At 45.6% G+C, this 24760-nt stretch overlaps 2 protein-coding genes across 7 annotated transcripts in view; one reads left to right on the forward strand and one right to left on the reverse strand.

The window, feature by feature from the left end:
- Nucleotides 1-2620: 2620 nt before the first annotated feature.
- Nucleotides 2621-21351, reverse strand: MTERF3 (mitochondrial transcription termination factor 3). 3 transcript variants are annotated; one of them, XM_078778199.1, is made up of 8 exons: nucleotides 21256-21351; nucleotides 20758-21010; nucleotides 20201-20371; nucleotides 19910-20105; nucleotides 17144-17291; nucleotides 15993-16064; nucleotides 11200-11361; nucleotides 2621-3595 (listed from the first exon to the last, which is right to left on the reverse strand). In XM_078778199.1, the coding sequence occupies exons 2-8, from the start codon at nucleotides 20978-20980 to the stop codon at nucleotides 3401-3403; spliced, it is 1167 nt and encodes a 388-aa protein (XP_078634325.1). In that variant the 5' UTR covers nucleotides 20981-21010; nucleotides 21256-21351; the 3' UTR covers nucleotides 2621-3400. The 3 variants fall into 3 exon arrangements, with proteins under 3 accessions (XP_078634325.1, XP_078634324.1, XP_067973035.2); XM_078778198.1 differs by having other exon boundaries at nucleotides 20758-20986; nucleotides 21092-21261; XM_068116934.2 differs by having other exon boundaries at nucleotides 20758-21260.
- Nucleotides 21352-21973: 622 nt separating this feature from the next.
- PTDSS1 (phosphatidylserine synthase 1) overlaps nucleotides 21974-24760 on the forward strand; it is a 38117-nt gene continuing 35330 nt past the window's right edge. Inside the window, exon 1 of one of the 4 annotated variants that reach the window (XM_068116933.2) lies at nucleotides 21974-22070. The gene's annotated coding sequence lies outside the window, so the exon portion shown is untranslated. Of the gene's footprint in view, nucleotides 22071-23211; nucleotides 23503-24760 lie in introns of those variants that run through there. The other 3 variants (XR_013623502.1, XR_010984494.2, XM_078778197.1) reach the window with 3 other exon arrangements.

Genomic DNA, 24760 nt, shown 5'->3' on the forward strand with positions numbered 1-24760 from the left:
TTTTCTATCTCGAGAGCAACTTTGTGCACAACTACCGCATTACAATTCTGCTTGCAGCGTCTAAAATTTGTAGCACTGTTACGGTATCGGCACAGGAGCAGGGGGCTCATGAGGTGCGTACTCGGACCCACCGACTCCTAGACCACTAGGCCACAGGTAACTCTACGATCCGACTGGTTAAGTAACCAAGGATGCCGGTTAGGATAATTACGTCTACAAGGGTCTTCTCGCTTTATGTCGTGTTACTTAATTGTGACCTAATCACCTCAACCAAGGTCTGCGCCCAATTACTTATTACGGCCGAGCGGAACCTTAGCTGCAGCGTTGGCTAATCGCTACCGAAGCGAAACAGGAGGGCAAAAACTTCCCGCCTATCCCCTACGTACACGCTGGGCCAGACCAATGAAGGAAAGGAAAACCGAGGCCAACTTGAAATATATGAATATGAATGATCGTTTTAAGGCCATTTTTCCCCACCGGAGCGGGGGTTAGCCTTGCGGGACCCATGACATTCATGGTTCCCTGTTTGAGGCAATGTTTTTATGGCCTGGTGTCCTTCCTGACGCCAACCCTTAGTCGGCTCTTACGATGCGCAGGGATAAGGTGTACCTATTCTAAACCGGGGTACACACCGTGATCATTCATCCCAGCAAGCTGGTACTCGATTTGCCGACCTCGGAAGGATGACAGGCTGAGTCAACCCCGCTGGTGTTAATTCAGCGATCGACCGGGATTCGAACTCAGGATTCTTGGATCCCAAGCCTGCACCCTAACCGCTAAGCCAACACCAGGCTACAAACTTGAAATGTAACAATTATATATTTACAGAGGCAGGCAATTGTCAAGCACTTATTTACATTACAAACAAGCAACAGTCATCTTTATTTACACAGGCATGCAAAAGGTAAAAGACAGCAGAATTACCCATAACACGTATTTCCCTCATCGTCTTACTTGTGCAAATGACACGGCACCATCATTCATCTGGGAGGAACGGAAGGAGGCAGTTCGGAGCATTGGTTCGACTACTCGCTTACTTCGTGCAACCAAGCGGGACATTGCGAGAGGGAGGTTTGGGCGGTGGAGTGTCGGTGTAGTGAAGGAAGCGTGCGGTGTGAGTGTATGTTGAGGTGCCCTTTACCTCAGGGATTTCACCGCGCCCTTGGCTCGTGGGCCAATTGCCTCAGGCCCCGGCACGACTCGCTCCTGCCCCTCGTACCCCGGCAAGGCCGAGTTCAACTCGACCCCCGCTCTGGGAGGCAATGTAAGTCAGTAGTCCGAAATGTTCTCGCGTCTCTGGTGCATCGAAGAGCCACAAACCGAGCCGAGTCCTGGCCTTTATCCATGCCACGCTGGGTGTAGCTTTGAGGGAGCAAACTTCACGGGCATCTTTCGCACTGGTGCGAAGCGTTGTGCCATTTGATGAATGGAGTGCAGGGAAGGAAGAATGTGAGAAGATAATTCGACCTGTCTGGAGGATCAATTGTCTAATGGTGAAGGAGTCGCTCGCCCGTACAGGTTCTGACGGAGGTTGCTGGTGATTTGGAGTTCAAGTGAGCATGGAATGGAAGGATGGACGGACAGGTAAATAAGTGAATAAAAGGGTGAATGGTCGGAATGTTGAGGGAATAAGCAAGTGAGGAGTATGACTGTTCAAATGGACCGAATAATGAGAATATACCGACCGATGGGGTGAATGGTAAAGTGGAATTGAGGTTTGGTAAAGTGGAAGTGGCAAATGGGGAGACATCACACACGGACTAACCTCTTGACGCTTTTCCTCTTTCAAACCTCAGGACAAGGGGCAAAGGTCCACCCAACACATAAATTAAAGAAATAATTATTTCTGGAGAATGCTACATCTATATTATAAAAGGAGCCATGTCTGTCTGTTTGTTTGCCTGTCGTGTTATAACTAGAGAATGGATTAACGGATTTCAATAAATCCAACTACGGTGGATTTGGGTAACTCCCAGGAATGTTTGTGAGCCATTTTTTTTTTTTAATGGGTACGCATGTGAAAACGGTTGGTTATCCCTGCACGGAGAGCAGGATCTCCCAGGAATCCTTTTTTTTTTTTACTTCCCCCATAGATTAGCCATCGCAGCAAAGATTGGTATTTCCGTCAGCGAAGAGACGGATGTTATATTCTAGTATACATGAATGCGCTCTCCCGGGGTGGGGTACATTTTCAAAACCTTAATACTTACTTACTCCTTCAACTCCATCGAGCCCAGTCAAAAGTGCACTTTCAAAAGCACTCGTCTTGGCCAAGCTATAAACTGCCATCCTGGTCTCAGGCAGCACGATTCATAATTCAAAATTCATCCCTCGGATGGACGTGAAACTGGGCGTCCCATTTGCTGGCCGGTGAAGTTCCCGGTTTCCTTCGTGTATCATGAACAAGTTACAAATTCCTAACAACTGCATCAGTGGCACAGCTGCGGCCCCAGCAAATGATGGTCCCTGCAATTATGTGATGCATATGGAGTTAACCTGATTACGTCAGGGCATTCCAGTTGGTGGCACTTCCCTCACGGTATTTGTATTGTTCTATGGCCTTCCCATCATATAGAAGTCGCATCGTCTATCGTTAACATTCATGTCCGCGAGTTTCAAATAAACCACATCGAGCAGCATTTATTCGTAGAAATTTTACATTACAGTGCATTTTTATCCCATAAGGCCTTAAATGTTTTTAATGACCCCAAGGCACATGGTTCATGACTTGGATTAACAAACCGTTTACAAGAAGAGATTCCTTCATTCCACATCAACTAGTATAAAAAAGTAAGGGATGAAATGAACAGAACATTGGTGTACCAATCTCCGTGGGAGGCAGAAAGCCGACGTTTCGGGCATTAATCCTTCATCGGACCAAAATGGAGCGCTGAAGGGTTGATGCCCGAAACATGAGCTTCAATCTTCCCACAGAGGTTGGCATTCCTCGATCAAATATTGTTATACCTGTCATCAGCAAGACTAGTCCGTTGTGATGCAAAAAGGTATACCGATGCCCTTGTCGTGCAAACAGGTGAGGTGTACAATCTCCACCACGAGGTTGGTCATGAAGAGTTTGTAAATTCACCATTGATTATGAAAACACTCCAAAGCCTCCTATCCAGGGGGCCGAGTCTGGAGAAGCCCAGGCTCCCAACGGAGAAATTATTTAAATGAGAAGTGACGTCCTCAGACGTATCCAGCGTGCACGGCCGCTCCAACATCCCAAACTTCCCATCTGCAAGGTAGTCTTGAATATCCCTGCTGAAACATTGTGCCAGTCACACTTTGGTGTGAATGCCTCAGATGGAGCAAAATGTTTAATCTCCAAGAGATAGTTAAGCACTCCTGTCCCACCGCTCTTCAAAGTAAATACACCTGACAGACCTGTCCGATAAAATCATATAGTCTTCTGAAAGGCCAAAAACTCCTGCACAGTTGCCCCCACGATTTCCTGGCAAAAGGCCTCGTCAGGTAGGGCAGCGAAACGCTCCAGAGAGACGCTGGGTGGATGTGCAGGGTCGTAGTTGGCAAGGCCTCGGCTCTTCAGAAATGCATCCCGGACTCGGATCCGCTGCAGCTTGGTGCGAAACACCTGCTCACATCACGTCCCAGGTACAATTTACACTCGTTTTTCCAAAGTGAAATTTACACAAGAGATGTGTTTCAGTGTTCGCAAATACACTAAGCCTTGATGAGAGAACAGTGCGTGGACAAAATGTCTGCTGTACAAGACTCTCCCTCTCCTATCTCATCCCTCTGACCCTCCCCAGCTCCTCCAGTGACCCCCACCTATCCCTCCCTTCCCCCCCCCCCCTTTATCCCGCACTAACAAAGTCTTTCCGCACACCTCTCGACTCCTGTTCCTCACTTCTCGCATATGTGGAACTGCATTCCAGAGGCCATGCTATCCCACTCTTCCCTCCATCGCTTCAAACAGGTAGTGCACCACCATCTCAAGTAATCCCCCATTTTTCATAAAATTCTCTAAACCTTGTAATTTCCTGTAAATTCTGATTCACCACTAATTCCAAAAGAGGTGCTGTGAGAACCTCAAATTTCTAATTGGACTCTGTTTCTAAAGGTGGATTTTTTTTCATCCCGTGAGGACAATAATCGACTTGTAATACGACTGGCTGGAGGGCCTGGAGGTACGCACACTCACCTGGGTTTGAATCCTGACCCATATATAAACTGTCACCCTGGTGTTTCACAGGCAGGGTCATTCATCAATGTGCGTGCTGTCCCTGTGATGGACGTTAAAGTGGGCGTCACATATGCTGGCATTAGTTAGGGCACGTTAAAGATCCCAAGGTGTTCTTCGAGAAGAGTATGCGAGCTATCGCCGGCACCCTGAACTAAGTACAAATTCCTTCCCCGAGATCCAGAGAGCACTGCCGCCCAGTTATTCCCAGCTTCTTGTGGGGTCACTGGGCCCAGGAAAATTTTAACCTGTCTTTCACCAACTGGCTGGCCAGGCCTGATGTTGAAGAGTTGATTTTGGTTAGAATTTGTGACTTGTTCATGGTGCCAAAGATAGCTCACCTATTCTTCTCGAAGGAGACCAGCCATCTGAAGGATGGCACATACATTGAAACACTGGGATGGCCGTTTATAGCTCGGTTGGGATTCAAACCCAGGCTGGACGGCTCACAGGTGAGTGCACATACCTCTAAACTTTACTAGCAGTCCTGGTATATTACAAATTCAACTGCATCTTAAAAATTAACATCTTTACACACCTGCCAAATACAGTTAGGCTATGAGCCAGACCCTCAAATTTTCAACATTATGCTCAATCAGAGGGAGGATGGCTAACAGTTATTTTTGGCAAGGCCAGGGACCCTAGTGCTGAAAAAAATGTGATAGCAGTGTGAAACTCTTAGCCGTATCTGTGTTATCATCACATTTGTCAAACCACCCCAATAACGCTTTCGGTAATTTTTCCGCCTAAGATTTAGGGGGTAGGGTTCGTTTTGGGGCTTTCAAATAATATCTCCTATATGTATCAGTTAGTGTTGTATACCAGGTGAAAGGTAATTGAATTATCTTTCACATGATGTATAGAAAGTGCCTGTGTGATATATAGTAACCTCTTTATGATCATTAAAACATAATTATTTCCGCCAACCCTCAAAAATTTATCACAAAATCCCCAATGAAAACAAAATTAGGCAAAAATTCAGTTTGGCGGATATTAAATGAATTTTTGAATTTGAGAAACACACAGTATGATTAAAGTCAAATTTGGGCCTTAAATCTCATACACCTTGATAAAGATGAGAAAATCCAATATACAGTAGTTGCTGTAACCATGACCTAAAATCCATAAATGTATATCTTTCCGCTCTTATGATATATTGATTTACATTTTACGATTTTTGACCGACAGCATGTATATAGTTTGTATACCATTATTGGTCTAAAAATAGTATGTATAATATTGGGATGTCAGCCATATATAGGCCAAAAAGTACTGAAATTGGTGTCAGAAATGTCTAATTCTAAAAATATGAAGGCATTATGACCAAACTGTATGTGGTGTTCTTGAATATACCACAGACGTATGATGCATGTGATGATTAACCTACTCCATGTATATGTATGTATCCTGATGTACCCTAACTTGGCGAGATAATTTACATCATATTCATGCAAACGTTTTTAGTCTTGTAGTGTTGTATGGTTCTCTTATATTACCAGCTATACATAAAGTAAACCAAAGGAAAACAATGTACTTTCTATTTAAGCAACATATATTTATAGACATCATACCATAAAGTACACGAGTTATCAATTCAGCGTACACCATATTTGTTACACATATGTACATGATCTTTCTCCATACAGTTCTACAATTCAGAAGTTATCCTCGTCATCGTCGTCGTCTTCTTCATCGTCTTCTGCCGAACTGTGATCACTCTCACCATACACTCTCTGGTTGTCACATGTGGTGAGTTTGCACATGTCTGTGCACAACTCTGGATCAGAGTTATCAGTGATGATACAGCGTCCTCATCTTTCTTGATCCGTGTTTGCTGCAGATCCGCGTGTTGTACGTGTGTGTTGCTCACATTCACCATTTCCCTCATCTGGCGGAGAAACGCACTCCTGTGTTCGGATGTGACATAGTAGCGCTTCACTGCTCCAGATTTCAAGTTGAACCTGGTAGTGCCACCTGGTGTCTGTGTGTCTTTGTTGACAGTGACCTCAGTAGTTTGGTCAACTGGAATGCGTCCAAACGGATTGCTTTTTGACATTTGAACTGAGAAGTACCCATCCGAGAACGCTTGGAAGATGCCAGGGTGCTGCGTTGGAAGGTTTGTCATTTGTGCGTAGTATGCTGATAAATACCGTGCATAGTTGATTTTGTCGTATGCGAAGCACCAAGGAATCATGGCTTGGATAGCAGATAGATGTAATGGCCAATTACCTTCTCGGGAAGCGCGCAGTAGAGCAAGCAAGACCGTTTCAACGATATCCACGTACGACATCCAGAATGACGACAATTCACCATTATCATGACGAAGGTGATGCAGGAATTGCTTCCAAACAGCCTGAACTTCTTCACACGATTGATCTTCCAACAGGTTGTTCCACTGGCTCTCATCTTGTCCCAATTCAGCAACTTCTGCTAACAACGTAGTGACCGTCTGTGTTGCCTCTGGTCGCATCTTTTCCAACCAAGGGAGAAATTCAATCCACGCAAGCCTCATGAATGCTTCGTAGATGCTCTTATGTACACGGACTGCTCGGTTGTACATCTTCCCCTCCATAACCCGATTGAGTGAGCCTTCTGCGACGATTCCTGTTTCGATGCAAAAGTCTCTAAGACCAGCATCTTGGAAACGAGCACCAAGAATCGACATCACATTGCAGATTGTGTGGAACGTGCCGAGGCGAAGTACGATGTTAGCATATGTGTCTGTGTGTTTCCAGACGATCTCGGCAGCCTTAGCATACAGGGCCTGATCCATGACGACGACGATGTCCTGCAAGTGTAGGATCTGTCGGACGCTTTCAGACTGCTTCAAGATTTCTGCGACTGTGGACATCTCTGTAGCTGGTGCATTTATTGTAGGCATATATCTAACAATATCCTGAGAGACGCTGATAGATGCCCTGACGGTGATGTTGAATCCTGTCCAACTTGGTGTTTTTTGTGTTACTGGGTCCACCTGACGGGCAATGACCCAAAGAAGATTCTTGATTTGAGCAACTTCCATAGCCATCTTGTTTTCCGCTGCAGCTGTTGATAATGTTTGTAGTGGATGAGGCCCAACACGTTCACCTGCAATGTAGACAGGCAGTGTTTCTTCTGTTATGCAGACTGTTCTTTGCTTGAGCTTCTCGATCTTCGGAAGTGGCTCCTTTGGAAGGTGTGGTCCATACATTTTGGCCTGCACTGCAATGCCATTGACTCGATGTGTTGTTCCTTTCCCGGTCAGCATCTCTTCCAGTCTATCAATGTTATCCCATGCCAAGTTTGTGAATACATACGGCTGGATGCTGCTTGGTAGGACTGTTTGCTCATTTAAGTTTGCTGCAAGTTTTTGAAGACATAGTGCAGTGTCATTTTCCTCCAGTTGAGTGTAGGATATTGCATGTCCAAGATGGTTCAATGTGCGAATTAGTTCTACGTTCCCTGTGAGAGTCTTAACTGCATATGGGAGCAACATGTGTTTCGGAGGCTTTTGTTGTCCACAGCTCACTGCATAGATAATGTCCTGGCTGAAAGATTGCATCAGCATGATGACCCTGTTTGATGGAAGCTCGTTTTCCGGATCTCCAGTCAAGAGGCCAAGCATAAAGCGCTGGAGATAGACGGGAACGACGAAAGAGTCATTGTCGACGTCGGCTGGATGATAGGGCCATGGAGTTGGTTTGTTATCCTTCCTTATCATCGATCTGATGTGTGTCGATGTCTGATCAATGACTTTGGACATGTTTGATGATTTCCCTTTCCAAATGCTCAGTTGTTGTTTAAGTGTTTGTATTTCTTTGACAGCATCTTGTAGTGTTACATTATCAGGTACGACAATCAGTTTTCCACTGTTGTCTTGAAAGATGTGAACGCTATTTCCAAGATCAGTTTCCAGTTTCCGTGCGAGGTTTTTTCTTGTAGCAGTTCTTATCCCATGCAACCCTCTTGATGTCATTATCGATTGTAGGTGCTCTACCAGCGTTGTCATCCTAACAATTTCCTTATTCGGGATTATATGGTTCCGGATGTATACTAGCAACTCATTGTATGCTTCTTCTTCAGTGTAGTCATATTCGTTTGTGGCGGCCGTGTTTCTGTCATGTGCATCTTTAGTGCTTGGTCTCGTGTAACTTCTGTAGCAAGAGAAATGGTATCGTGCTTCAGCTGCCACAATGTCTCTACTTGTGGCAGCCATGATTTTCGTGTCACATTTACGCACGGCGCTGTTTCGCAGTGTTTCATCTGCTCTCAGATCAACAGCCTTGCTCAACTTTTCACGGGATGACGTTCCCTTGCACCACTTGGTCTTTCCACAGAATATACAATCCGGTTCATAGATGCGTGATTCCGAAGATGCCCTTCTGGCTTGTCTCTTGCTCGCTGAACATGTTGCAGCAGCATCGTCGGTTAAATTGGATTCAGCTTTTCGTTTCAGTGCTTCCAAATCTCGCTTCATGGTGAACACGCTCCTGCACTGCCTGTGGTAGAATACTCGGGGAATCTCCTTCTCTGGCAGCGACTGAGCAAGGTCGAGAATGGGTGCATGGTTCCGTATTTTGGCCGCATCCAGCAATGTAGTCCACGAATCGAATGTTTGAGGGCTTATGAGCGGATCTTATGGTTTGACATCTAACGATAGCTTATGAATGATACAAACGTCCTTGGGAACTTTCTGAGTGATCGCAATCTCCATTGCAAGTATTTGTTCAATTGTCTATCTGCGGTACACTCTGTTTCACCACCACCAATATCACCACCACCGTCTCACCTGGAAAGACACATAATATCGAATGAGACCACCACCACCACCACCACCACTACTACAAATTAGCATCAGTTGCTATAGTTGCTTAAAAATGTATTCTGCACCAACAAATCTACAAAGAGAAATACATTAGATGTCGTGCACCGCTGTCATGGTTGCAAATCACCTAAAATATAATGAAAATATTGACATTGATGACAACATTCGTATTAGCATGTCTACACATATTGCATTGAATTTCATAGCACATCATGATCATATGTGTGAGGATATTGACTCTAATTATACTGTATGTGTGTCTCAAATCGAAACATACCTTTTACATACCTTTTGATTTTTGCCTATTTTTGTTCCTAAAATTGGGGATTTTGTGATGAAGTTTTGAGAGTTGGTGGAAATAATTATGTTTTAATAATCATTATAAAGAGGTTACTATAGATCACACAGGCACTTTCTATACATCATTTGAAAGGTAATTCAATAACCTTTTACCTGATATACCACACTAGCTGATATATACACGTGATATTATTTGAGAGCCAAAAAACTAACCCCACCCCCTAAATCTTAAGCGGGAAAAATGACCCGAAAAGCGATAAATGGGTGATCTGACAAATGTGATGATAACACAGATACGGCTAAGAGTTTCACACTGCTATCACATTTTTTTCAGCACTAGGGACCTTGGCCTTGCCAAAAATAACTGTTAGCCATCCTCCCTCTGATTGAGCATGGTCGACCCCTCGGCTCATAGCCTAAGTGCCTTCAGAAAGTATTCACACCCCTTGACTTTTTCACATTTTGTTGTTACAGCCTGAATTTAAAATGGATTAAAGACATTATTTTTTTTGTCACTGATCCACACATAATACCTCATAATGTCAAAGTGGAATTTGTTTTTTTGAATTCTTGTTTACAAAATAATTAAAAATGAAATGCTGAAATGTCTAGAGTCAATGGAGTGTTCAACCCCTTTGCTATGACGCTCCAAACTGAGCAACCGGGCAAGAAGGACCCCGGTCAGGAAAGTGACCAAGAACCCAGTGACCACTCTACAGAACAACAGTTCATTGGTTGAGATGGGAGAACCTACCAGAGGAAAAACAGTCTGCGCAGCACTTCAAAAATCTAAGCCACAGATGGAAGCCACTCCGAAGAAAAAGGCACATGACATCATGCCTGGAGTTTGCAAAAAGGCACGTCAAAGACTCTGAGAGCATGAAGGCAAAATATTATGTGGTCTGATGAGACGGAAATTGAACTCCTTGACCTGAATGCAAAGCTGGTGGAAACCGAGCACAGCTCATCACCCATCTCAAACCATCCCTACAGGGAAGCATGGTGTTTGCAGCATCATGCTATGGGTATGCTTTTCAGCGGCATGGACTGGAAGACTTGTAAGGATCGAAGGAACAATGAATGGAGCCAAATAGACAAATCCTTCAGAGTGCAAAAGACCTTGGACTGCGGCGAAGGTTTACGCTCCAACAGGACAATGACCCCAAGCATACAGCCAAAGCAACACTGGAATGGCTTCAGAACAAGAGCATGAAAGTCCTTGGGTGGCCCAGCCAAAGCCCAGACTTGAATCCCATTGAGAATCTGTGGAAAGACTTGAAGATTGCTGTTCACCGACGCTGCACATCCAACTTAACAGAGCTTGAGCAAATATGCAAGGAAGAATGGGAGTAACTCCCCAAATCCAGATTTTTAAAGCTGATACAGACATAGTCAAAAAGACTCGAAGCTGCAATCACTGCCAAAGGTGCTTCTACGAAGTATTGACTCAGGGGGTCGAATACTTATCGAAATTATATATTTCTGTTTTTCATTTTAGTGATTTGAAAAAAAATAAAAAAAATTTCCACTGATCAGTGACAAAGAAAGAATCCAATTTAATCCATTTTAAATTCAGGCTGCAACAACAGAATGTGAAAAAAGTCATGGGGTGTGAATACTTTCTGAAGGCCATGTACATTTCATTTAATAATTTGAGTCTTGTACTTGTGACTAAAAGCCAGGGGCCAGGAGAGATTTTTAAACTCAGGAAATTACCTTTTTTGCATCCCTAAATTAATTTAACTGCATGTTATATTCCTGGAAGAGTACCATATCTGACACAATGTTTTAGGACATAGGTGTTGTTGGTTGCTCGGACCCGAATGGCTGTTTCTACCATAACTACTCAATTTGAGCACGTACCCACAATGCCTTCGACAGTTCTTCGTACCTGCGGGTGCTCGGCCAACAAGTGGTGAGGAATTCCGATGATGTTGTGCAAAAGGTCAAACGTCCTGATGAGCCGCCCACGATTGGCCAATAGGATACGAGGAACCTTCATTACCAAGGCCCTGAGCTCAGCCCTTCGGAACCCAAGATTCGCCATCATCGTCTGCACAGCCGCAATGCGATCCGTTCTCAGTCATTTTCAGAGCAACATTTTGGGAGAAATTTTACAACTTTTCATTGTATCATTGGAAGGGTGACAATCAAGAATTCTGCCATATTTGGATTTAACAAGTACATGATTGCTAGCTAACAATTACCATATACACCGGCATCAAGCACAAACCTTGTACAAGCATAAAGCACGACACCCCATGCAGTGTTTAAATGCAAGTACTGTATATACCTCAATTTTAATACTGGAGGTTCCAGGGAATCTGAACTCAACTGGTCTATATCAATATGGCCGTTATCAGAAAAATAAAATCATACACGAAAAATCAGAAAAATTGATTTTTCAATATGGCCGCCCTGCCGCGCCCATTTTTGGGCGTGCAACGCCCAAATGCAATCCCAAACTTGTTTGTCTTAAAGATGCTGCATAACAAGTTTCATCAAATTTAATCAATATTTGTGACTTTTAGAGCGCAGACGTCGAATTGTTTACAGACGACAGACAGACAGACAGACGACAGACACTGGGTGTCGACAAAAACTCAGCTGGACATAGTCCAGTTGAGTTAAAAACAATGCATTTAAAGATCATTTTTTAAAATGCGGAAGTTTAGCGCTACTGAAGCACTTATACACCACCTTATACACCACACTAAGAAGACAGTCGCAGTTTAGGAGATGGAGGCTTTATTGATCACCATAGAACGCAGCGTCATTCGGCATCGTACATAACCATAATCGACGACCTCTTCTTCACCCCAATATGCAACCTCTCACGTGGCACGTCCTCTCATGTTATAATATCGACATATTGCGTGGTTCTTGGAAGTATTATGAAGGCGATTTTTGTTCTCCAGTGTTCAAGATTGTTATTCAAAGAGGTTTAAAGGTGTATCAATAAATTAATTCAGTGTTTTACCGCCATTTTCCACAGTCTATTACATCACCCTATCTAACACGTGACATTAGTTGTACGTGTTTGCTGTTTGTGTCTTTTATGAAGTTCTGAAAAACAGTAAATTTGATCGTTTCCCGTTTCGATAATGATACTGCTGATACTGCACCTTTGTGCCATGTGGTAATGTGAGCGCTACTAAGGCAGTTTCTTGGCAAGGGTTACACCAGGTGGTTTGGATTGCTCTCGTGCCGGGCGGTTTGGATTGCGCTCGTGCCGGGTGGTTGCGCTCGTGCCAGGTGGCTTGGATTGTGCTCGTGCCGGGTGGCTTGGATTACGCTCGTGCCGGGTGGTTTGGATTGCGCTCGTGCCGGGTGATTTTCATTGCGCTCGTCCCGGGCGGTTTGGATTGCTCTCGTGCCGGGCGGTTTGGATTGCGCTCGTGCCGGGTGGTTTGGATTGCTCTCGTGCCGGGCGGTTTGGATTGCGCTCGTGCCGGGTGGCTTGGATTGTGCTCGTGCCGGGTGGCTTGGATTGCGCTCGTGCCGGGTGGCTTGGATTGCGCTCGTGCCGGGTGGTTTTCATTGCGCTCGTGCCGGGCGGTTGGGATTGCGCTCGTGCCGGGTGGCTTGGATTGTGCTCGTGCCGGGTGGCTTGGATTACGCTCGTGCCGGGTGGTTTGGATTGCGCTCGTGCCGGGTGATTTTCATTGCGCTCGTCCCGGGCGGTTTGGATTGCTCTCGTGCCGGGCGGTTTGGATTGCGCTCGTGCCGGGTGGTTTGGATTGCTCTCGTGCCGGGCGGTTTGGATTGCGCTCGTGCCGGGTGGCTTGGATTGTGCTCGTGCCGGGTGGCTTGGATTGCGCTCGTGCCGGGTGGTTTTCATTGCGCTCGTGCCGGGCGGTTGGGATTGCGCTCGTGCCGGGTGGCTTGGATTGTGCTCGTGCCGGGTGGCTTGGATTGCGCTCGTGCCGGGTGGCTTGGATTGCGCTCGTGCCGGGTGGTTTTCATTGCGCTCGTGCCGGGCGGTTGGGATTGCGCTCGCGCCGGGCGGTTGGGATTGCGCTCGCGCCGGGCGGTTGGGATTGCGCTCGCGCCGGGCGGTTGGGATTGCGCTCGCGCCGGGTGGTTGGGATTGCACTCGCGCCGGGTGGTTGCGCTCGTGCCAGGTGGCTTGGATTGTGCTCGTGCCGGGTGGCTTGGATTGCGCTCGTGCCGGGTGGTTTTCATTGCGCTCGTGCCGGGCGGTTGGGATTGCGCTCGCGCCGGGCGGTTGGGATTGCGCTCGCGCCGGGCGGTTGGGATTGCGCTTGCGCCGGGCGGTTGGGATTGCACTCGCGCCGGGCGGTTTTGGATTGTGGCGATATCCATCAAACAGTTAGTCGGGACAGGAATTTGTAATTTGCTCACCGTGCTGGCGATAACTTGCCTGCTCTTGGCGAAAGACACCACGGATCTTCAACATTCACCAATGACAACGGCTAGCAGACGGGTCCTACAGTTTAATGTCTATCCGAGGGAAGGCACACACATTGATGCACCTTGCTTGCCTGAGAAACACCACGGTGGCAGTTTATAGCTGGATCGAGATTACAACCCAGGTAGACAGGTGCACACCTCAAAGTTATCCTGCCAGCCCCGTAAAACAGACGAAACCAAATCCTAAACTTTTCTTTCAAAACATCTTTGTCAATTCATAATATAATGAAAAAATAGTCTTAATCATGAAGGCGAGAGTCATTCGGAATCGGTGGACAGAGACACGAAATTAATGATGAAATTGATGAAATTGATCGAAGTTTGTTAACCGCTGTGGGAAGCGAGAAGTGCACTTTTCAGGCATAAAGCCTTCATCAAAGCAAAAGAGCCTCTCGCTTTCACTCCGACAAAGGGTTTACGCTCCACAATGTTTACCATCCTTTGATTATATATACTAGGGCGTGCCCGTACGTGGGTGCAAAAAAACATGCGTGCAAACAACAACAAAAAAAAACTTTGAAACCACGTGGCAGTAACGACCACAGAACCCCCCCCCCCTCTATTTACATGAAATGGTTTGGTCCATTCGCAAAGCCAAAGCGAACGGCTTGCGAGTACGGTAGAACCCCCCCCTCTATTTACATGAAATGGTTTGGTCCATTCGCACAGCGAACGGCGAACGGCTAAATCGCCATAGCTCGGTAACTACTTCTCCGATTAATATGAAACCTTGAAAAGGCACATCCTCAGGTCCCCAGCAATATACCTGGCAAGTTTCAAGTATATCGGACCAGTAGTTGTCGAGAAACAGCGGTCACAGACAAACACACACACACACACACACACACACACACACACACACACACACACACACACACACACACACACACACACACACACACACACACACACACACACACACACACACACACACACACACACACACACACACACACACACACACACACTACTGGAATTATAGATAGATAAATATATATATAATTTTTTTCTGTTGATTCCATCTGTTGTGAAATTGTACGTTGGTGTTGTACAACAGACTAGCAGGAAACTGCATTTTAAAAAGAAACATCGGGGCAATACCCCTGGCGCTCACCTGATAGAATAAACAGTATACTGCACTGACTAAAGGTATTTTAAAACCAATTTCAATGGGTTCTAGAAGACAGGGCACCATGCAGAATCATATTAACATAATCATAAGACTTTAAACAAACAAGCAATAAAATACCTACTTTGGGGGGCAACCCCCTCCTCCCCCAACCCGTTATACCTCGTCAGACCACAATTTTTCTAATGCCTTGAGCAAACTTTGGTACATCAAGGGTGATGAAGTTTCATTGAAATTATGTGTGTAGTTTTGGAGAAGAAAGCAAATACCTATTTTGGGGGGTGAAACCTGGACCCACTTTGACCCCCCCCCCTCCCCCCTCACCCGTAACTCCCTTAGACTTCGATTTTCTTAGTGCCGTGAACAAATTTGGTACATCACAGGGGATGAAGGTTGTGGTGAAGTTTCATCGAAATTGTGTTTGTAGTTTCAGAGGGATAAGCAAATACCTATTTTGAGGGGGGTCAAAGTGGGTCCAGGTTTGACCCCTCAAAATAGGTATTTGCTTATCCCTCTGAAACTACAAACACAATTTCGATGAAACTTCACCACAACCTTCATCCCCTGTGATGTACCAAATTTGTACCAAATTTGGAATTTGGACCCCCGGTAAACCCCCTTAGACCCCGATTTTTTTTAATGCCGTGAACAAACTTTAGTCACACCACAACAAATATAATTTGTGCCAAGTTTGGTCACAATCCCATCAGCGGTTTCGGAGAAGAAGTTGCAAGTGTTTACGGACTGATGGACTGACGACGTGCCATCGCATAAGCTCCCCTCAACTTAGTTGCAGGTGAGCTAAAAACTAAGAACGGCAATCTGTAGAGCGCATACCTCCACCAAGCTGAACAGTTTACGTTTTGCATCCCACCGATCGACTGGATGTGGGTCCGGACCTGAACCAAAATCTAATCAGTTAGTGCTCGACACACACCCAACCTGTCCACCAAGTTGTCTGAATAAGTTCATAACTTTGAGATATCCTGATATCCGATTGAGATATGGATGAAAATATAACCTCGGTCTACCTTTGGTTGTGTGGGTAATAAAAACATAATTCTGTAAATAAATGAATTTAAAAACAAAAACAACCCTCATGTCACCAAGAACTTACCCACCTTCATAATCTCCTCCACCTCTGCGAGGCTCGCAGTGATCAGAGACGGCAGTCGGCTTGTGAGTTCTCGAGTCTGGAAAACCAAGTACCGAATCAAAAAAGAGGTACATTTTTGATTGCAACAAGTTGCTCAAACTCCTCGATAAATCCGAGAATTTCTTCCACATTTATTAATAAAACATAAAAGCACCGGACAAGAGAATGCAGATTTAAAAATATTATTTTAGAAAATAAACAGGTGTCAGCTCATGGTATCCAGGGTCCCTTTCTGGCCTATCAGGTTTCCCGTGGGGTTAGAAGTACCATATGGTTTTGGATGACGTACTCGAGCTCCAGAGACTAGCATCGCTCGAGGTGACTCTGTGGGATGAATCGTGTTCCTGGTTGTGAGCTCTCCTTTGCTAGAACATGTTTAATCATTTTGTGGACAATTCCCTTCTAGGCAGCAGAATACCTCTCGACTCCACCAGGCCAGACTGCAGCAACATTACATCAATCTCTGCCAACTTTGAAGTTGAGAAAATGAGAAACTACTCATCTTCTGGAAACATGTCTGACATTCTCACTTTAACCTTTCATGAGGACAGGCTGGGAAATCCCACAACTTGTTTTTTGGGAGAGGATTACTTTGGAGCTCCTGTCCCTCACTATTTGCTGCAAGTTTTCTTGGCAAATCGCATCTTGCAGCTTGCAGCTTCTCTCCATAACCAGTTGGCACCTCGGGATTCTCAGCAGGTCATACACCAAATATGTTCACCAAATTTCGCCCAAATCCTTCCGCAAATTTTTGAGATATCTTGTTCAACGGCAGACGGACAGACAAGCATACATACAGGGGTTAAAACATGACCTCCGTCCACCCTCGGTGGCGTAGGTAACAAATGAGTGAAGATTGGCAGTCATCCTGGATTTTGGGAGTTTAACGAGAAGAGGGTGGACCGTGTGCACACTCCAGAAACTTGGTTGGGGAGCGGCGGATTTGTAAGTTGCTTAGAGTGGATGGAGGTCATGTTTTATTTGGGGGTTATGGGAGAACACCAGGAAGTATAGCCACAAACTACCAAGAAGGAGAAACATAAGACTTGGGGTGGCGGGGGGGGGGTAATGTAAATTTACTTGTATGTAAATTCCCTTTCCAGTAATAAAGCCAACCTGTCGAGGAGTGAGGCCAAGCTCGTTCTGGTAAAAGGCCAGGCGGTTGTCCAGTCGCTGCACGCTCAAACTCAGCAAAAACGGTGCGGCTCCGATCATACGACCAACCGTTTCACGGGTAAAGTGACGAGAGAGCAGAAAGTCAACCCTGTCCACCAAAACACAATTGTCATCAACACAGTTACAGGAAATCAAAGCAGAGATGACGTTTCGGGTGCTTGTCCTTCATCGGACAATCTTCTCTTGCTCCGATGATGGGCCCACACCCAAAACGGCAGCTCGGCTTTGTTTTCCACGGTGGTTAGCATACTTTTGTCAACTTCCAGATGATAAAAAATCTAGTAGAGGAATTGTCCACCGAAGTAGAACGATTCTAGATCGACAAAGTCTGCTATTCCTTGTCCCGGTATTCACAATGACAACAATAACCTCGTCAACATTCACTGTGACACAAGAGCTCCAAGAGTTCACAAACCGGGCTCGTAGACTAGCTCCTACTCTGGCATTTAGCATTGTTGTAGGAATTATTTGACAAAATCTGGCAACCACTTTTTTTCTAAAGGATGTTGACCTGTTGAGTCCATTGAGCCCGGTTGACAAACTCTCCGACCTCATTTTTATCTCCAAAATGGCCAATTTTTAGGGTCGCCATACTTACTAAAAATAACATTTTGAAACATCACATAGCTTTTTGAATCGGTACGGCTAGAAAGACAAACTTGGGGGCTATTTGTACTGATTTTGTTATTCTGAATCGTTTACAATACGGGTTTGGACGATTCGACATCAAGATCATCCTGAGAATCAAAATGGCAGCCATTGCCGCAAGCAAATTTAATGAAACCCTCATCGTTTTGAAAGGGCTAGGATGGAAAGAGGATCTTGGTAGCTATTCGTACACATTTAAAATCTTTCAGTCCGAATAGTTGGGAACTAGTTTGTAGTTTTATAATTAAACACTAAACTAGAACGGCACTCGGTAGAGCGCATACCCGCGCCAGGCTGAACATGTTACGTTTTGTATCCCACTGATAGGCAGGATCTGGATAGGGACCTTTAACAAAATTGAATCGGCTTGTTCTCGTCACCAAACCAACTTATTCACCAAGTTTCGTCCAAATCCGTGCATAACTTTGAGATATCCTACTATGTATCGTTTTTAGCCCTATCTCTCAATAGTGAAGAATCACTTTAAAATGAAATAATTCTCGTATCCGAATCCATATTGAGATCTTCACCGAAATCGAATCGATTCAGGTCTTGTCAAACACCCAATCTGTCCACCACGTTTTGTCCAAATTTGTCCACAGCTTTTTGAGATATCCTGCTATATATCGTTTTAGCCTGATCTCTCAATGGTGAAGAATCACTATGTGTGACAGTGTGTATTCAATAGCTTGGTTTAAATTATCATACATGGAGAACATATCTCAAGAGACCATTACTTCTCCTATACATGCCATAGATTTTCCCTTTACGTCCCCCTTCCCCATATGTGCCCTTTCCCTATACGTGCCATAGATTTTTCCCTATACGCCCCCCTTCCCTATACGTGCCATAGATTTTTCCCTATACGTCCCTCTTCGCTATGCGTGCCACAGATTCTTCCTTATATGTCCCCCTTCCCTATACGTGCCATAGATTTTTCCCTATACATCCCCCTTCCCTATACGTGCCATAGATTTCTGACCATATTTCGTACAACCAAATTTGTTCGTGCAAGCAACTTTACAACAACATGTGATTTGGGTTGTGTGGCCTTTCACGAGGCTTCAGTGTCATGAAGTTGGGCTGCAACTTGCCCTCAACTTCAATCCATCCATAGTCAAGAGGGGATGGGAAATCTGGAGTGACCCCAATGGCTTGTCTCCATGTTCCGTTTTCTGGTATATGAGCCCGCTGTATGTGCAGTTTTGCGGCATCGCTTGTAGCGGGCAAAAGGTCAGTTGCCCTACACTTTTCAAAAAGCACTACACGGGGGCCATCACAGGTCCCTGCAGCACCACTACTGTACACTTGCAGAGGAACTGCTCACCCGCTTCGATTTTGCCCTGGTCAAGATCACCTTCTCCGAGGTTAGCGAGTAGGTCCTGGCTCTCGAGAAATGTGCTCCACGCAGTCTTCTTTCCTTGCCCATATATATAAAACACCGTGCCGCAGCCCGTTAAGGCATGAAAGTCTGAAATTCTGCTAGGTGTGATTTGAGGGTAAGATCGTGTGAACTCAGTCCATATTTCAGGAATAGGTTTACTCTGGGTCACACATTTGAGCCATAGTCCATCACAGTGCAGGTTCCCGTAACGAGCCAGTAGGAGCAAGAACACGTCAGTATCCTGAGAACAATCTCAAAACGGCCATTTTGGATATAAAAACGAGGTCGGAGAGTTTGGCAACCAGGCTCATTGGATTCAGCAGGCCAAAATCCTTTCTAAAAAAAAAGTGGTGGTTGCCAGATTTTGGCAAAGAATTCCTGCTGCTTGAATTTTTAGATGACTATATGATGCCAGAGTAGGAACTAGTCTATAGAGTGCCCGCTCTGAGTCTGGGAGGTCGGTAGTTTGAACCCCGACCGAGTCATAACAAAGACTCCCCCCAAGCTCAGCGGCTGTGTTGCGTCATATCCGTCGGTGTGTCCATGCGTGTGAAATGTGTGCGTGCCAGCTCCACTACAAACCTTCGATCCTGTCAAAGTAAATAAAAGGACAAACACCAAGAGAAACGTCCAACGCAACCTGTGCCGATGCTGGAATGTGAGCACTCCGTTACCGAGCTTGCAGTTTTTCTTCGAGCAAGTTGGGGTTCAGCAAGTACGGGTTCCGAGTGAGGACGCGGCCGAGCCGATCCTCTGGGACCCCAAAGCTCTGGAGGAGCACAAGCCGCGGTTGCACATCCTTTTCTAGAGACAACCGCAGCAATATGTTGGCTGCTGGGATTTTGCGCTCAACCCGCCAAAGGTCCACACCTGGCATGACAGCAAGAGAGAGACATCGAGTTGCGTCACACATGCGGAGTATAACGAGGTGCGAGATGGATGTGGACAGGGTGCTAATTTCTCACCAAGCTGAATGAGCTTCTGCAAAGTCTCCGAATGACCCACGTAGCTTCGGAAGCTGGAGGCTGAACTGGGTAAGAGCTGGGTCTTTACCAACCCCAATTCCTCCTCTGCCTCGTAGTCTTCTTCCTCCACCTCATTCTTGTGCACGTTGTCCACCTCATTACCCTGCAACACTGATCATGCCAAAAGAGAAGGGTTTAATCTTCTACGATACCTTTGACATTGTGTGGAGGGAGATTTTACATTGGACTGCAGCCTTATAAAGGGAAGAAGGACGATGATGATGATGAAGAAAAAGGAAAGAAGGACGACGATGATGATGATGATGATGCTGATGATGATGTATGATGATGAAGAAGAAGAAGGATGATGATGTTGATGTTGGATGATGGAGGATGATGAAGTATGCTGAAGATGACGGATGATGAAGAAGAAGAAGAAGGATGGTGAAGATGAAGAGGGCTGGTGATGATGATGAAGAAGATAAAGGATGATGATGAAGCAGATAAAGAATAATGATGAAGAAGAGGTAGAAATATAGATCGTCAACATCACTTACTTGACAGGTTTCCAGCAGATGCTACATCAACCTCGGACCCACCCACATCCGGAGGGATGGTCGTGACAAAGCGCCCCCGACGTCCCTTGGCCGGGTGACCCACACCAAAACCGAGCAGACGATCCCCCAAAGGGGAGACACCACCCGTCGCTCTGCTCGAACCAAGGAAGCAACGAGCGCCGCGGAGGCCCAGTCTCGTCCATGGGAACGCCATGGTTACCATGAGAACCTTAAATGAGACGACGACTGATCACTGCAAGAAACGACCCATCCGATTAAGACCATGACGCAAATTATTGGCTGATACCCTCAAGTCCATGACTCAAACACCGACCACTCAAAGCGTAAACACCGCCGTGACCCCCACGCTGACGCTGACAAATCATTATCATTTACATCGTCCACGTGTGAACGAAGACCAAATTTTCACTCAAGATGGAACAATTCATATCTACAGAGATCGTGAAAGCCGCCAAAGTAGCACGGAACAGATCATACATTTTGCGGAGCGATAACATGAGAGCAAAATAAGCAACAGCAGCTAACGACAACACCATGGACGTCATGGCACGGACAAAGCACAACTATCGCGTCACCGCACTCTGTATATTTCGCAATTCGACCGCAGCACTAAGGGTATGATAATTATTGTTGGGAGGTATTTATTAGCGGGGTTCGAATCCCGATCCAGCTGTTATAAACTCCCCCTGTTTCCTCACAGGCAGGGTGGTTCATTCATGCAATCCCTAGCCCAGTTTTTTTTTTTTAATCACTGTTGGCACTTTTATTTTGATCGTTTTATACTTTAAATAAACTTCTCTCGTTTGTTTAATTTTTATTAAGCTTTTTGGTTTCGTTACTTTTAATATTATAACTGTATGATGGAGCTTTGAGTCGCGGTGTATATAGGGAGTTGCTTTAGCTCGGCTGGTGCACTATACCGTCAAATTTTCTTTTTCTGGAAGCATTTTCTGATTTTCACGATATATAATTTTGTTTCACTTAATTTTAACGACAAAACCCAAGTGATAAACCGAGGAAACGTTTTTTCTCGATTTTCGGAATAAGGGAATCCACTGTACAATCTCCTACTGTAAATGGAGGCTACATTTGCATGCACTGTGTATTTTTGAGAATAAAGTATTTTATAAAGTATTTTATTACATCAAAAGGATATTACATTTGTTTGCAGTCGGATAGATGAAAGTGGTTTATTGTAGTTTGAGAGAAAACCGCCTTCACGCGATTAATGGATCACGTGGGTTGAACGAGCACGTGGTTTCACAAGCTGGAGCTGGAATGCTGGATCCACGGTATGTGATGTGATCGCTTCGTCTCCTTGCGAGTGATGAGGGGAGGGGCGGTTTCGTTTTAATCGTCATTTTAGGGAAGAGAACGAAGGACCAAGAAGGAAAGGGAAACGCATTAATAAACATAAAAACACTCAACTACAGATTGATGGAAATGGTGTGTCATTGGAAAGAGTGCAGGGTTAAAAGTAAATCTGATTGAGGGTGGAGGAGGAAGGAGTAAAGGAAAGCGAAGGGGTGAACGAAGCGCGAGAGGGAGTGAAAGAAGGAAGCGAAAAAGTGAAGGATGGAGAGAAGGGAATCGAAGAAAGGGAGAGAAGGGAATTGAAGAAAGGGAGTGAAGGATGGCAAGAAGCGAAGAAAGGGAGTGAAGGAAGGAGAGAAGCGAAGAAAGGGAGTGAAGGAAGGAGGTAGGCGAAGAAAGTGGTGAAGGAAGGAGGGAAGCGAAAAAAGGTGGTGAAGGAAGGCGAGAAGCGAAGAAAGGGAGTAAAGGAAGGAGGGAAGCGAAACAAGGTGGTGAAGGAAGGCGAGAAGCGAAGGAAGGAGAGAACGAGAAGCGAAGAAAGGGAGTGAAGGAAGGAGAGAAGCGAAGAAAGGGAGTGAATGAAGGAGAGAACGAGAAGCGAAGAAAGGAAGTGAAGGAAGGAGAGAAGCGAAGAAAGGGAGTGAAGGAAGGAGAGAAGCGAAGAAAGGGAGTGAAGGAAGGATAGAAGTGAAGGAGGAGAGAAGCGAAGAAAGGTAGTGAAGGAAGGAGAGAAGCGAAGAAAGGTAGTGAAGGAAGGAGAGAAGTGAAGGAGGAGAGAAGCGAAGAAAGGTAGTGAAGGAAAGAGAGAAGCGAAGAAAGAAAGTGAAGGAAGGAGGGAAGCGAAGAAAGGTGGTGAAGGAAGCGAAGAAAGGTGGTGAAGGAAGGAGAGAAGCGAAGAAAGGAGTGAAGGAAGGACAGAAGCGAAGAAAGAAAGTGAAGGAAGGAGAGAAGCGAAGAAAGGTGGTGAAGGAAGGAGAGAAGCGAAGAAAGGGAGTGAAGGAAGGAGAGAAGCGAAGAAAGGTAGTGAAGGAAGGAGAGAAGTGAAGGAGGAGAGAAGTGAAGGAAGGACAGAAGCGAAGAAAGAAAGTGAAGGAAGGAGGGAAGCGAAGAAAGGTGGTGAAGGAAGGAGAGAAGCGAAGAAAGGAGTGAAGGAAGGAAGCGAGAAAGGGGCCTGAACGAGGGTGAAGGAAGCGAGGAAAGGGAGTGAAGGAAGGAGAAAGGGAGTGAAAGCGGTGAAGGAAGCGAGGAAAGGGGTGAAGGAAGGAAAAGGGGGTGAAGGAAGTGAGGAAAGGGGGTGAAGGAAGGAAAAGGGAGTGAAGGAGGCGAAGAAAGGGAAGGAAGGAGTGAAAGACGAGTCTATACAGTTCCCTTCCCATCGAAGGAAACTGAATCGGTCATGGTTTCGAGCTGGTAAGTTGTGCGACGCGACGCACACACACGGATACGAAAGAAAGACGAGTAGTTGGTGGTTCGTTCTGTACATTCGGTGGTTCGTTCTGTACATTATCCGATAAATCAATCTGCCAATGACGTGATCTTCGGGTTTTCTACTCCATCCCGACAAAGCAACGGCTCTTTACCGCCGTGGGAATGGCGCGAAAAGCGCGTCACTTTGTGTGCTTGTGAATCATTTAAAACTGCAATTCATTCATAGGAACGAACTTTCCGAAGAACAAAATGTGACTTCCGAGTGAGTTGAACGTGTTTTGTTGTTTGTACCGTCGTCTTCCAATGTACAAGTAGTGTACAGCACCTGACTATCGGTTTCGATTTGTGATCAAACGATTGGGATTAGCGTAAGAAGGAGATGTTCAAATATCCTTGTTATAATCGATCGTTGACGTTGGGACGAGTGGATTTGATCGGTGATTCGCGAACTGTACGTTGGTTGGCATGGAAATGAATGGCCATTGATGACGGTTTCCATGACGACCATGTTAGCTTGTTGCGCGGATTGCAAATGAATCTGCGAAGGCAAACTGACCGCGGCCTTGCCTAGTAACACATGAGTTTACAGCGTTTTAAGAAGGTCTGGCCAAGCAAAGATTGTATAAAATTAAAAGACCAAGGCTCTTGGTATAATTCAAGGTATAAACTCCGTCATAACATAAACGTATAAACTGTGACGCTCTGTCGAGGCGAAGATGGAGTCGTGTAACAATACCTTTTAGTTCATAGCCCTCATGAGAGCATGATCTGACCTTCCTGAGAGCATGATCTGACCTTCCTGAGAGCATGATCTGACCTTTCTGAGGGCATGACCTGACCTTTCTGAGAGCACGACCTGACCTTCCTGAGGGCACGACCTGAACTTCCTGAGGGCATGACCTGAACTTCCTGAGGGCATGATCTGACCTTCCTGAGAGCATGATCTGACCTTCCTGAGGGCATGATCTGACCTTCCTGAGGGCATGATCTGACCTTCCTGAGGGCATGATCTGACCTTCCTGAGAGCATGATCTGACCTTCCTGAGGGCATGATCTGACCTTCCTGAGAGCACGATCTGACCTTCCTGAGGGCACGATCTGACCTTCCTGAGGGCACGATCTGACCTTCCTAAGAGCACGACCTGACTTTCCTGAGAGCACGATCTGACCTTCCTGAGGGCACGATCTGACCTTCCTGAGGGCATGATCTGACCTTCCTGAGAGCATGATCTGACCTTCC

This window comes from Myxine glutinosa, chromosome 5 (assembly GCF_964187855.1).
Source record: "Myxine glutinosa chromosome 5, kmMyxGlut1.1, whole genome shotgun sequence".
Classification (NCBI taxonomy): domain Eukaryota; kingdom Metazoa; phylum Chordata; class Myxini; order Myxiniformes; family Myxinidae; genus Myxine; species Myxine glutinosa.